This window comes from Bufo gargarizans, chromosome 11, assembly GCF_014858855.1.
Source record: "Bufo gargarizans isolate SCDJY-AF-19 chromosome 11, ASM1485885v1, whole genome shotgun sequence".
NCBI lineage: Eukaryota > Metazoa > Chordata > Amphibia > Anura > Bufonidae > Bufo > Bufo gargarizans.
Window position 1 is genome coordinate 26,978,082 of NC_058090.1, and position 13,838 is coordinate 26,991,919.

At 47.5% G+C, this 13,838-nt stretch overlaps 1 protein-coding gene across 2 annotated transcripts in view; it reads left to right on the top strand.

Annotated features, from left to right (window-relative positions):
• LOC122922093 (tumor necrosis factor alpha-induced protein 2-like) overlaps positions 1–13,838 on the top strand; it is a 53,349-nt gene that overhangs the window by 15,672 nt on the left and 23,839 nt on the right. For both annotated transcript variants that reach the window (XM_044272566.1, XM_044272565.1), the window contains one exon: positions 12,555–13,164. In XM_044272566.1, coding sequence (XP_044128501.1) covers positions 12,555–13,164 — 610 coding nt within the window. The remainder of the gene's footprint in view (positions 1–12,554; positions 13,165–13,838) is intronic.

Below are 13,838 nucleotides of genomic sequence, written 5' to 3' on the forward strand. Positions count from 1 at the left end.
TTCATAGCCATTAGAGGTACAGTCAGACAGCTTAGATCTGACCAAGGATCGAATTTTGTCAGAGCAAAGAATGAATTGAAGAAAGTTCTAAAAGAGATTGATAAATAAAAAGTAACTGAGTATTTGTTAGAGAAAAACTGTGTGATTTACATATGAATGCTCCACATACAAGCCCTATAGGAGGAGTTTGGGAAAGACAAATCAGAACTGTGAGAAATATGTTAAGTTCAGTGTTGAAAAAGAATGCCGGAAGAATGGATGATGCTTCACTTAGGACCCTATTCTATGAAGCAATGTCTATTGATAACAGTTGTCCACTTACAGTTGATAACATCAACGATCCAACAAGTTTGGACCCTTTAACTCCCAACCATCTACTTCACCTTAAGTCGGATTACATACAGCCACCGCCTGGCAAGTTCACCAAAGAGGATTTATATGCCAGAAGGAGATAACGAAGAGTTCAATATCTATCAGAACAGTTTGGGAATAAATGGAGAAAAGAGCCAATCTTATGTGAAATAAGTAAATGGCAAACACCCAGAAGAAATGTCCAAGTTGGTGACTTAGTGTTAGTGAAAGAAGAAGATTTACCTAGAAGTCAATGGAAATTGGCCAAAGTTCTAGAAGTTCAAAAGGATGTAGACAAACTAGTAAGAAGAGAGTGTTGTTACAAATAGGAGACTCAAAACATCTCACTACTCCACTCAAGTTGGAACATCCCATACAGAAGTTAGTTGTTCTACTTGAGAGTAATAAAAGACACTTGGAAGTTGAGAACCTGATGGAAAATTCCTTAAACTCATGTTCAAGTCCTACCCCATAGAACATAGAATTATAGGTAATTTTGGTGGGAGCGTAGCTGGCCAGCTAGGACCTATACTAGGTTGCTAGTATAGCTTATATGTGTATACAGCTAGACCTGCCAATAACCTTAATACAGTTCCTATGTTTATGTGTTAAAAACAAAATCTGAGTTATTTACTGTGACATCATGTTTTTGATGTCATATAACGGTTATATTTTGTGTTCACAGAAGCAGAAAAAGATAATATGCCTTTAAGATTCATTTTGTAGTGTAAGGTAAGCTCCGTGATACAGCAGAAACAGAAAGCATAGTGTTAATCTGTTGTTACTGGGCAGAAGTCTAGACTAATCACAGCCAGCTTCTCATACAGCGAGAGTTTACACCAATCACAGCCAGCATCACACACAGCCTGTCTGGAAATTCCCCCAGCTCCTGCTGCTAGAATCATTATTCACCAAAGACAGGAGCTGAAGAGACATTCACTCCACTGAGAGCTGAGTTTTATGGGAACAAGAGGCCAAATTAGGTAGTTAAAACAGTTATATAAATGTTCCTGTTAGTATTGTGATTAAAACTGTATATTGAACCAGTTATATGTGTGTTTATTTACAGTTCCACCAATTGTGAACTACAAATACCATACAAATCAAATTGCAAGCTACAAATTGCAAGCATTCAGATTCCATATTGCGATCCAAATTGCATACAACCATACCAGGTCATACTCAACCAATCTGCAAATAGTCACTGCTAACTTAAAGTGAGAGTACAGATACTCAAGAGAGAAATATATCCACCATTTTATATGTTGAAAAACAAGATTGAACAGTTGACCCACCATCCTATACATACCGGCATTTTGTGATATCTTTTCAACACGTGTTTTGTACATGGACTATCTGCTGCGGAGGTGGCAGTGTTATATGTGAAGAAAAGTTAAAGCTAATAAAGAAGTTATTTCAAGCATGTGGTGTGCTCTTTAAACCTACTGTTTCCATAGAACAGAGTAATAGACAGTCTGGTTAGACTAAAAGTCAGAGATATCAAAATTCTTCTAATGCCACAGCGCAAAAGGCACTTCATAGTGCTGCACCTGCCACACTATACCTTGGAGGTGCTGGCCTGCCCTGCTGCCAGCATTTTGTCTGAGCGGGTATTTAGTGCTGCCGGTGGCATTATAACAGATAAGCGCATCCGCCTGTCAACTGAAAATGCTGACAGATTGACTCTTATAAAAATGAACAAGGCCTGGATTGCCCCTGACTTCTCGACTCCACCAGAGGAAAGCGGCTGAACATAAAGGCACTTTAAATACGTTGTTTATAATGTACTGAATGCACTGTATTCCCATGCACCCCTTTCACCACAAACAAGGGTATATGGTTGAATCTTCCTTTTTTTTATCCTCCTCTTCCATCATATCAACCTGCTTATTCGTCACATATAAGCCCTTCGCATATAATGTTAGAGGGTCAGCTCACCTGCAGGCCCTCGCATATAATGTTATAGAGGGTCAGCTCACCTGCAGGCCCTCGCATATAATGTTATAGGAGGGTCAGCTCACCTGCAGGCCCTCGCATATAATGTTATAGGAGGGTCAGCTCACCTGCAGGCCCTCGCATATAATGTTATAGAGGGTCAGCTCACCTGCAGGCCCTCGCATATAATGTTATAGAGGGTCAGCTCACCTGCAGGCCCGCACCTAATTATACCCAATAGGTAATTTGCGCGCATGCTGCCTTGCTTGGATGTGGTAGCCGTAGCAGTTTCTCAGGCTCCCTCTCCGGAATCAAACCACGATTCCCCCATTAACCATGGTCTACATGGTTTGGGCTGAAAATAACACATTGATTTCCATATGTTCCATATGTGAAAGCAGGATTTGATAAAACACAAAAAAGTTTTTTCTTCTGGAAACAGTGCCACTCTTGTCCATAGGTTGTGTGTGGTATTGCCTCTCAGCTCTGTTAAAAAGAATGGGATTGAGATGCAATAGCACTCAAAGCCTGTGAACAAGTATTTTTTGGAAGCCATGTTTTTCTACGGGTACGTTGACACCTGTGGCATGCCTGGTCCAGTACACATGCCGGCTGTCGGACAAAAACCATTACATGCAGCATTTATGCAGGAAAGTGGCCGAATTACCGGCAGACCCTATTATAGTCAATGGAAATCTGGCAGTGAATTGTAGAATCTGGCAATGAAAGATCCAGAAAAATATTGGCATGTTGTTCTCTGCCGGATACGCTGCCGCATATGCAAATGTGCCCTAAACTGGAGTGATAGGACCTCAATCCCTAGGTTTGAACCTCCACCACTTAGATGGATATGCCATAAAGCTCAATGGTCAGAATACCCCTTTAAAGGGGCTATGCTATGATTGATGTAGAACAAGGATGCTCAACCTGTGGCCCTCCAGTTGTTGCAAAACTACAGCAGTCAGCATGCCCTAATAGCTGTAGGCTGTCCAGGCATGCGGGGAGTTGTAGTTATGCAACAGCTGGAGGGCTGCAGGTTGGGCACCCCTCATGTAGAACATGAAAATCAGACATCATATAGAACATGGCAATCTCTTTCTATCAAATCTCGAACCAGCCCTGCACCTCACATGGATACAGAGATCCCTACTTTCATTGCTCCAATCTCTGTGCTGACAGCTGACAGACTGACAGCTGACAGACTGACAGCTAAGAGGGCACGTCCTTTCTGCTGCAGCTCTCTCCCCATCACAGCTCAGGGAATGTGCAGTGTCCCAGGGGGTCAGTAGTGTATGCTGGGCTTTGTAGTGCAGATTGACCACTAACCTGGGATCCACTGTCGTCTTCAATTGGGGCAAATACTGGAACAGGCAGGTATTTAAAAGTTCGTGACGCCAGTGTCAATTAAACGGTGACACGCCGTGTATGGTATTGTAGAAGAATGAAGCAAGCACAGGATAGCCAACAAAACTGGAACTTTTACTGAATATCAGTGAATACAGCTGGTTCTTGGGAGTACAGGATGGCCGGTCTTAGCAAGGCATTATACAGAGTGTTGATTACAGGAGATGCAGTACAGGCGGCTTGCACACTATTCCTGACTGGTCCTGCTACATGTGACTTTCTCTCCAAGGTCTAATGCCCTTTATCTGGCGTACCCTTGAAGCTGTCCTTATCCAGTACCTTCTCTGTTATCTTGAGTACCTCTTGCTTTATCTGATCGGCCTCTGTGGTATTCTGTGTCTTCAGGCTGATTAGCTATGCCCTTCTGACTTCTATGCATGGACTCAGGAGGGAATCCTCTCTGCACTGAGTCTGGAAACTTCTACCTTCCTGAGCTAGGCCCTAGCCTATTTATACTGAACTGGGGGCTCCCTCTGCTGGCTGTTATAAGGATTGCCGGTAACCGGCCTGACTGGCTTAAAGGGAACTACACACTCAAATCTAGCAGTGTCGGGTAGCCTACCCGTATGCTGCACACCCCCAGACTTTAACGTGAGTAAGGCCTCGTACTCACACACATGCCTGAACCAACATAAGCTGATGCATAAGTTAAACATGGCATTATAAATATAATAAACAACGATTTCACACAAAAATATAACATTTGCAATAAATGACGCGAGAAGAAGGGGCGTCTTCTTTCTTCTTAGGCACGGCCGCTGACCTGGCACAGCGGACTTAAGGTGAACCAGGTTAGTCTATTTTTTTCCTTGACTGAAGTATAATAAGGAACTACACAGGGTTTCCCCGTGGGTATAGAACAGGCAAGGGCTCACGTGGAGGAGTCCATTCTTGCGTACAAACGTCAAGCAGGCTATTTCTATTAACAACTGTTCGGGGGGAGACACCACCAGCATAGTCAAAGTCTCCTAAATGGACTGGCGGACGTCCCCTGGTTATCCGGGTGGACCTTCTCAACACAGGGGTCTCCTCTTCCCTTAGCAACGAGGTAGAAGAGAGAGGAGCAACAGGAGGATCTCCATCCGTGAGACCTTGGTCAGGAACAACTGGAACAACAGGAACAACAGGAACAACAGGATCCACTAGAGGGGGAGCTGGATCCGGGGCATCTTGAACCGGCTCTTCTGGAAGTGAAGGTACAGTAGGTGCCGGAGCGGGCACCAACAAGTTCAACCATGGTGTCAGAAGCCAATGCATGGGATCAGCGTCATACCTTAGATCACGGACAGCCTGCATAGGATCCTCGGGCCGTATTGATGACTCTGACACAGGGGGTTCAGAGATAGAACTCTCGGCACTGGGTTCTGGTGTCAGGCAGAGCTTTAACCGGTTTCGGTGTACAATTTGGGATCCCCTGCCTTCCCGGGTGATCTCATAAGTGTGAGTTCCAACATTTGGGATTGCAGTGACAACATAGGGACTTTGTTCCCATTTACTGTCCAGTTTACTGGTGCGGCGGTTATTTTTTAACCATACCACAGCCCCTATTGTCAAGGGTTCTGCATGGGCTGCTTGGTCATAGTCTCTCTGCTGCCGGTCTCTAGCATAGTCCATACGTTCCTGAACAATAGCTTGGGCCGTATTCAATCGCCTTTGGTGTTCAGCAACCCAGTCGGTATTAGGTAATGGGTTGATGCAATCAGGTACGAGTACGTCCAAGGAGTGGTCAGCAGGCAATAACCCTTGGCGCCCAAACATCAAATAGAAGGGGGTATACCCGGTGGAACAGTGTATGGTATGATTGTATGTGAACATGAGCTGTGGCAACAGATTAGGCCAATCTCCCCTGGTTTCAGGAGGCACGGTCCTCAGCATCTCTATCAAGGTCTGATTCATTTTTTCACACAATCCATTACCTTGCGGATGGTAGGCCGTCGTCCGGATCTTCTTACAGTTGTGCAGGCGGCACAGTTCATGGAACAGATGGGACTCAAAAGCAGGACCTTGATCGGTGAGGATCTTTTCTGGACAACCGTAGGGCAGGAGGAAGTGTTTCCAGAACAGTTCGGCTGTAGTCTTGGCCGTCTGGTCTCTCACAGGCACCGCTACAACAAACTTAGTGAAATGGTCAATAATAGTCATAGCGTACACATACCCTGAGCGACTAGGTTCCAGCTTCACATGGTCGATGGCGACAAGTTCAAGAGGACGAGTACTTACAATGGGTCTCAGTGGTGCCCTCTGATCATGGTGTTCACCTCGTTTCAAGGTACAGGCTACACACTCTCGACACCACTTCTCCATGTCTTCTCGCATGCCCACCCAGTAAAACCGCTGGCGGATATTTGCCTCAGTCTTTTGGACCCCAAAGTGACCGGATTGATTGTGGTACATCTCCAACACCATACCTGCATCTCGTCGGGGTATGAGAATCTGATGCACCCTCTCGTTGGACACTGGGTCTAGGCTTCTCCGCAGCAACAGGCCCTTTTGTATGAAGAGCTGATGGCGCTGTCTCCACAGTTTGATGAGCTCAGGATCTGTACTCTTACGCCGAATCCTCTCAGGGGTTCTGCCACTGGTGATGAAGTCCAACAATTCACCCAGCACTCTACTTTCAGACTGTAGTTTCACCCACCTTTCTTCTTTGAGTTCAGGCCTACTGGAGGGTGAAGGAACTGCAGCTCTGTTACTGGTAGCCCGAGCCTGATCCTGTTGAGCAAATTTATGGTAGAAGGCCGGCATTTCTACATCTTCCCAAGCATCTCGCACATCATCAGGAGCTGTCTCTGTGGGAAGCCTGGATAAAGCATCAGCATTGTCATTAGTACGTCCAGCACGATATTTTACAGAGAAATCATAGTTGGCGAGGCGAGAGGCCCATCTTTGCTCCAAAGCCCCCAATTTAGCTGTATTTAGATGTGCCAGAGGGTTATTATCAGTGAATGCAATGAAGGGGGTAGCGGCTAGATAATCTTTGAATTTCTCCGTCACTGCCCACACTAATGCCAGGAACTCTAGTTTGAAGGAACTATAATTCTGGTCATTTTTCTCAGCTCCTTTCAAGGAGCGGCTTGCATAAGCTATCACTCTTTCTTTTCCCTCTTGGATCTGGGCTAACACAGCCCCCAGGCCTCGCTTGCTAGCATCAGTATACAGATGGAAGGGCTTGCTGTAGTCTGGATAACCTAACACGGGAGGCTCAGTCAGTTTCTTTTTTAACAACTGGAACGCTATCTCTCTTTCTTCATTCCACTCAATGGGCACTGGAGTTCTAGGACTTTTCTTGGGCTGCCCCCTCAAGAGTTCCTGGATAGGATCGGCTATTTGAGCAAAATGGGGGATAAAACGTCTATAGTAGCCGGCAAAACCAAGGAAACCCCTCACCTCTTTGACGGTAGTGGGGACCGGCCAGTTACGGACAGCCGCTAACTTATCAGGGTCAGGTTGTATGCCCTCTCCGCTTACCACATGCCCCAGGTATTTTACCGCAGGTTTGAGCAAGTGGCACTTGGATGGCTTTACCTTCAGGCCATATTTGATAAGGATTTCAAATACCTCTGCTAAGTGTTTCAGATGGTCTTCATATGTTTTTGAGTACACAATGACGTCATCTAGATACAGCAGCACTGTTTCAAAGTTTTTGTGACCCAAGCACCGCTCCATTAGTCTCTGGAAAGTTCCTGGGGCATTACATAACCCGAACGGCATACAATTGAATTCGAACAGGCCCATGGGAGTGGTGAAAGCCGTCTTTTCCCTATCTGCCGGGGCCATGGGTACTTGCCAGTAGCCACTGGTCAAGTCCAACGTGGAGAAATAGGCAGCGGAGCCCAGAGCAGTTAGTGACTCCTCAATGCGGGGCAGTGGGTACGCGTCTTTGTGGGTTATTTGATTAATTTTTCTATAGTCCACGCAGAAACGGATACCACCATCCTTCTTCTTTACAAGGACCAGGGGTGCCGCCCACGGGCTACGACTGTCCCGGATTACATTAGAGTCTTTCATCTCTTGGATCATTTCCTTTACAGTCTGATAGGAAGTAGGCGGTAAGGGTCTGTATCTCTCCTTGATAGGAGGATGAGAGCCAGTAGGTATGGTGTGTTGTATGGCACTAACCTCTCCATAATCAGTAGCATGTTTACTGAAGGCCTGGTGGTGCTCTTTGACAAGCTGTAGTATCCCCTCTTGTTGACGTTGGGGGGTAGTCCTCGTCCCCGACATGGAGCTCTTCCCACCAGGGCACTTGTGACTGGGGCACCGGCGGACATCCGCTGACTACAGCTGGCGGCTTTTCTGTCACTGGAAGACGGATGATGTCTTGGAAGAACACCTGAGAAAGCTGGGCAACAGGGTCATGCTTAGTAAGCGCAACAGGATGATCACTCAGGTTAATCAGACGGACAGGTACTTTACCTTGGGAGACGTTCACCAGGCACTTGGCAGCTCTCACGTAAGGGTAGTTCTCCATCTGGATTGGTTCCACCAGGGCTGGATAATCTTGGCCTTGGACTCCCAGGACAGCACGACACCATAAGAGAGTTTGGGAATTAGGAGGCAAAGTCACAGGCTTATTATCACGAATCCTGGCAGTACAAATTTCTCCTTTCCCGTTAGCAAACCTCTGCTGGGCACTTAACACAGTGATAGTCTTTTGAATCACCCTCTTGGATGCAGAGGAAGCGGTGGGCAGAGTCTGGTGTAATACGGCAAGTATTTCTGCATAACAGTTTTTGAAGACATTGGTGCCTAGAATGACAGGATGTCCTCCTCTGTCGCCAGCCTGTACTACTATCACCCCCTGTTGAGGCAAGGTTACTTCTCCCACCTGCAGGGTGGGTTCCCAGTATCCATGGATCTTTACCGGTTTGCCATTGCTGGCGACAATCTCTACCCAGGATTCAGGCGGCTGGGTCAATTGGTTGGTGTCCCAGAATCTTTCAAAGGCGGGCAGCTGAATAGTAGTGACCTGAGACCCAGTATCTAATAGGGCTTCAAAGGGGACCCCGTTAATCTCCACATTGATTTTAGGATGGGATCCTACATACCGTGGCATCCAATTTGGATCTTTTGGACCTAGTGTTCTACCTCCCGAGGGGTGGTCCTCAGCCTCAGGGGTTGCCCGTTTAACTGCCAGCAAGTGGATTCTGTGTGTCCCATCTTTTTGCAGTATGCACACACGGGCCGCTTGCGACCCCTATTGCGCCTCCCAGGATCCCTGGGGTGAGTCTCTTGGTAAGGAGGTGGGAATGGCTTAGAGGGTGACAGGAACTCCTCTTCTGACATCATAGGTTTTTCCCATTCCTCCATTTTTCTGCACACTCTCTCTAGGCTTTTAGTGAGGTGATTTACTTGCTCTGTCAGCATGGCGATAGTATCGGTAGCTGTAGCTTGAACAGCTTGACCTGGCCTCAGCTCGGTTAATGATAAGCGGTTTTGACCTGCAGGCTGATAACTCAGGTGGGGTGTTCAACTCTATAGATACTGCTGACCCCAGAATTTTTATAGCCAGTTCTTTAAAGTCCAGAAAGGTACTGTTAGGGTGTTGGGCGGACAGCATCTTTAATTGGGTCCTTATTTGCTCACTAGCCACTCCGGTAATAAATTGTTCCCTCAGGGTCTGATCCTGGTTATCAGCTTCCTTGGGATCTATCTGAATTACAGCCCCCAAAGCCTCCTGAAGTGATAGGGCATAGTCACGGAGGGACTCACCGGGCCTCTGTTTCTTGCCAAAGAAGTGCATCTTTATCTCTGAGGCAGTCCTCGTTTCAAAAGTGGCCCTGAGGCGGGTGAATATCTGCTCTAGAGTACTCCTTTCAGCAGCAGGCCAGGATAATACCTCTCTGCGGGCAGCCCCCTCCAGTTGCGCTAGCAAGATTTCCATTTGCTGATCGGCATTTATGGGGTATAGTTTGAATAAGGCCAGCAACTTTTCCTTAAAGTCCCTTAGGGTATGGGCCTCTCCGTTATAGCGGGGAAACCATGGGGCCCCAAAATAGTAAGGCATGGTAAAGGGCATCATGCTGGGGGCTATAGGATGATTAGGAGCCGCAAGCTCTCCCGGGTCCGGCCGCTCGGCAACTCCCGGATCTGACATGTTAACTTATTACGAGGTGGCCGCTGGTGACTAAAGGGGCCGGAACAATCCCCTTCCCTCCGGATACAAGTTCTTACCGGTATCGCCGGGTTCGCGCAGGCCAAATCTCGTGAGACTCCGGACGTCCTGTGTACGCGGTGACGTTGCTGACGCAGGAAAAGCAGGGCCGCGGCGGTGCGATGATGAAGAGGGCGGGATTCTCTGTGTCTTTGAAGGGATCCGCCCACGGAGGTCCTCAGCAGCGCGGGAAACTTTACTCCAGGCGGCCGGTGGCCATCTTGATCACGATTCCCTGACAGCAAGCAGGGTGTTGCAAAGTCCAATAAATCACAGTCCACAAGTACGATTTTCTCTCTGGGGGTAGCGCAACACAGTGCAGCGTCTCTGATTCCTCCCAGACACAATTTCAATCCACCGGCTTGGAAATAAAGGGTACAGTCTTTGTAATACGGTGGTGGAATAGTTAAAGCACACAGTTCACACTTCTCTGCACTGTAGAAGTATGCGGATCCTGTTCGTGACGCCAAAAAGAGCGATGCAGTGTCCCAGGGGGTCAGTAGTGTGTGCTGGGCTTTGTAGTGCAGATTGACCACTAACCTGGGATCCACTGTCGTCTTCAATTGGGGCAAATACTGGAACAGGCAGGTATTTAAAAGTTCGTGACGCCAGTGTCAATTAAACGGTGACACGCCGTGTATGGTATTGTAGAAGAATGAAGCAAGCACAGGATAGCCAACAAAACTGGAACTTTTACTGAATATCAGTGAATACAGCTGGTTCTTGGGAGTACAGGATGGCCGGTCTTAGCAAGGCATTATACAGAGTGTTGATTACAGGAGATGCAGTACAGGCGGCTTGCACACTATTCCTGACCGGTCCTGCTACATGTGACTTTCTCTCCAAGGTCTAATGCCCTTTATCTGGCGTACCCTTGAAGCTGTCCTTATCTAGTACCTCCTCTGTTATCTTGAGTACCTCTTGCTTTATCTGATCGGCCTCTGTGGTATTCTGTGTCTTCAGGCTGATTAGCTATGCCCTTCTGACTTCTATGCATGGACTCAGGAGGGAATCCTCTCTGCACTGAGTCTGGAAACTTCTACCTTCCTCAGCTAGGCCCTAGCCTATTTATACTGAACTGGGGGCTCCCTCTGCTGGCTGTTATAAGGATTGCCGGTAACCGGCCTGACTGGCTTAAAGGGAACTACACACTCAAATCTAGCAGTGTCGGGTAGCCTACCCGTATGCTGCAAATGTGTCTTTTCTGTTGCAGCTCTCTCCCTATCACAGCTGAGAGGGTGTGCCCTTTCTGCTGCAGCTATCTTCCTATCGCAGCTCAGGAGCGTGTCCTTTAAAGGGGTTGTCCGGGTTCAGAGCTGAACCCGGACATACCCATAATTTCAAACCAGCAGCCCCCCTGACTTAAGCATCGGAGCACTTCATGCTCCGATGCTCTCCTTTGCCCTGCGCTAAATCGCGCAGGGCAAGGGCTCTTTTGTTTACAATCACACACTGCCAGGCGGAAGCTTCCGCCCTGCAGTGTGTTCGGTGACGTCACCCGCTGTGATGGGCATGCTTTAGCACTGCCCTAGCCATTTTACTGGCTAGGGCAGCGCTCAAGCCCGCCCATCAGTGCCAGTGACGTCACCGGGCTTCCTGGCTGCCCCATGGAGAGCCCGGGTACATCACCGGATCTCCAAAAAAATGCCTTTACCCTGCGCAATTTAGCGCAGGGAAAGGGAGAGCATCGGAGCGTGAACTGCTCCGATGCTCAAGTCAGGGGGGCTGCCTGGGTGAAAATGGAGGTATGTCCGGGTTCAGCTCTGAACCTGGACAACCCCTTTAAGCTGCAGTCCTCTCTTTAAGGCCTCATGCACATGACCGTATGTATTGTGGTCTGCAAAATACGGATCACATACGTTATTTTGCAGATCCATTTTCTTCAATGGGTCAGTGGTTGACATTCTGTGGCCAAGAATAGGACATGTTCTAATTTTTTATGGAATGGACACAGGAATCCGGATAGCGCACGGATGATCAAGGTGCTTTCCACATCCACATGTCCTTTCTGCAAGACACAACATGTCCAATTCTTGGCCAACAAACACGGATTCATTGCAGTCATTGAAGACTGAAAATACATACAGTCTCAAGCATCAGTCCTGTCACAGCTCAAACGGCATGTCCTTCCTGCAGCAGCTCTCTCCCTATCACAGCAGATGAGGAGTGTCCTTTCTGATGCAGCTCTCTCCCTATCACAGCAGATGAGGCGTGTCCTTTCTGATGCAGCTCTCTCCCCATCACAGCAGATGAGGCGTGTCCTTTTTGATGCAGCCCTCTCCCTATCACAGCAGATGAGGCGTGTCCTTTCTGATGCAGCCCTCTCCCTATCACAGCAGATGAGGTGTGTCCTTTCTGATGCAGCCCTCTCCCTATCACAGCAGATGAGGCGTGTCCTTTCTGATGCAGCCCTCTTCCCATCTCTGCTCAGGAGGTGTGTCCTTTCTCCTGCAAGCTCTCTCCCTGTAAATGTCACTGCTTCTAACAGCAGATATGACTGGTGGTAGTTAAGGGATGGAGCTGAGCATGCACGACCACCTCAGTAGGTGGATGTGCACATTACTTTACAATTTAACACCAGGGGGCACCATTTTAATTAAGCAAAAATAGAGAATCTCTTACAACTGGAGCACTTTTGTCACTAGTTTCTCATGCTGAATTATATTAACATTTAATGGTGACACAAACTGGACATGTTTCTCACGCACAGACGGGACTATCCAGAGTCTAATTCATCAGAAGCAGTTCTACAAGGCCCTTAAAGAGCTGGTAGCCCAAAAGAACAGGATTTCCGATGACGCCCCCCGACACACAAAGGATATCGACTCCCTTTACGAGAGCCTCGAAAAAGAAATGTTCCAAGTGATATCAGAATCCATTGTTCAGAATCCGGGGGATCCGCTTGTCCAGGTGATAAAAGCCATAAATAAGCAAGAAAAAGAAGACTCAAAAATCCTCCAGAATAAAGAGATCGCAGGACACCAGCGAACAACGCCGAGAAAATGGAAAGAGAAATGGGCGAGGTGCGTCGCGGAATCGGTGTCTCAGCGGATTAGTAACGGGAGCGCCATCTCCACCAAAAATACCACCTCCTGCTTGTCACAGAGATTCTGTAATCTGGGGAAGACCTTCAAAAATGACTTAATCCACGTGATCCAGAACCTCGGCCCGCTCTACCCGCCAGAATTTAACGTATGCAATCTATACGCACGGTGTTATCATCAGTACTTCATGTCAGAGATCGAATCCGTTACAGAATATGAACTCACGGAGGAGGACACGTATTTTCTGCTCTGCTGGATACACAACCTATATCCACAGTGAGTACAACTATTAGCAGTGGCCCTGGAAAAACAAAAAACAAAAAAAAAAAAGTGGCTACATTTTGTAGTTGGGGTCAAATTGATAGAAGGGAGGGTCAATACAAGTAGGTGGGGCCAGCAATGCCGTATTGTGGCACATTATACCGCCCCAGCAGAGCCAAATACCTCCCCAAAAAATGCCCCTCTCCGGTGCCCAGTGTCCTCTGACAAATTCTGTCCTTCTACTCCAGTTGCCTCAGAATGGCAAGACAGAAACTCAGGAGGGGAGCGTCAGCTCATATCTGAGGAGGGCTCAGGTGGCCCCCTGGGCATCGGCCCACCAGGAAGTTTCCCTGTAGGGTCTATGGCCAGTCCGCCCCTGATAAATAGACATAGTATATCACTACTACATACACCCAGGGGCGAATCTGGCATTTCTAGGGTCCCTATCACACCACTAAGCTCCACCCCTGCAGAACCGCGAAGCTTTACCCCTGTTACACTGCAATATGGTGACCCCCTAATATACCAGCCCAGCGGTCACTACCTTAGTGATTGACCACTAGCATAATTTTTAATGGTGTTTTTCCCTATAGAGAAGGAGATGTGAAAATGCCTTAAAAAAAATACTGCTAAGAGCTCCAGCATGCAACTTTTTTTTTTTTGTTATGTAGAGAAAAGCATGGGAAAAT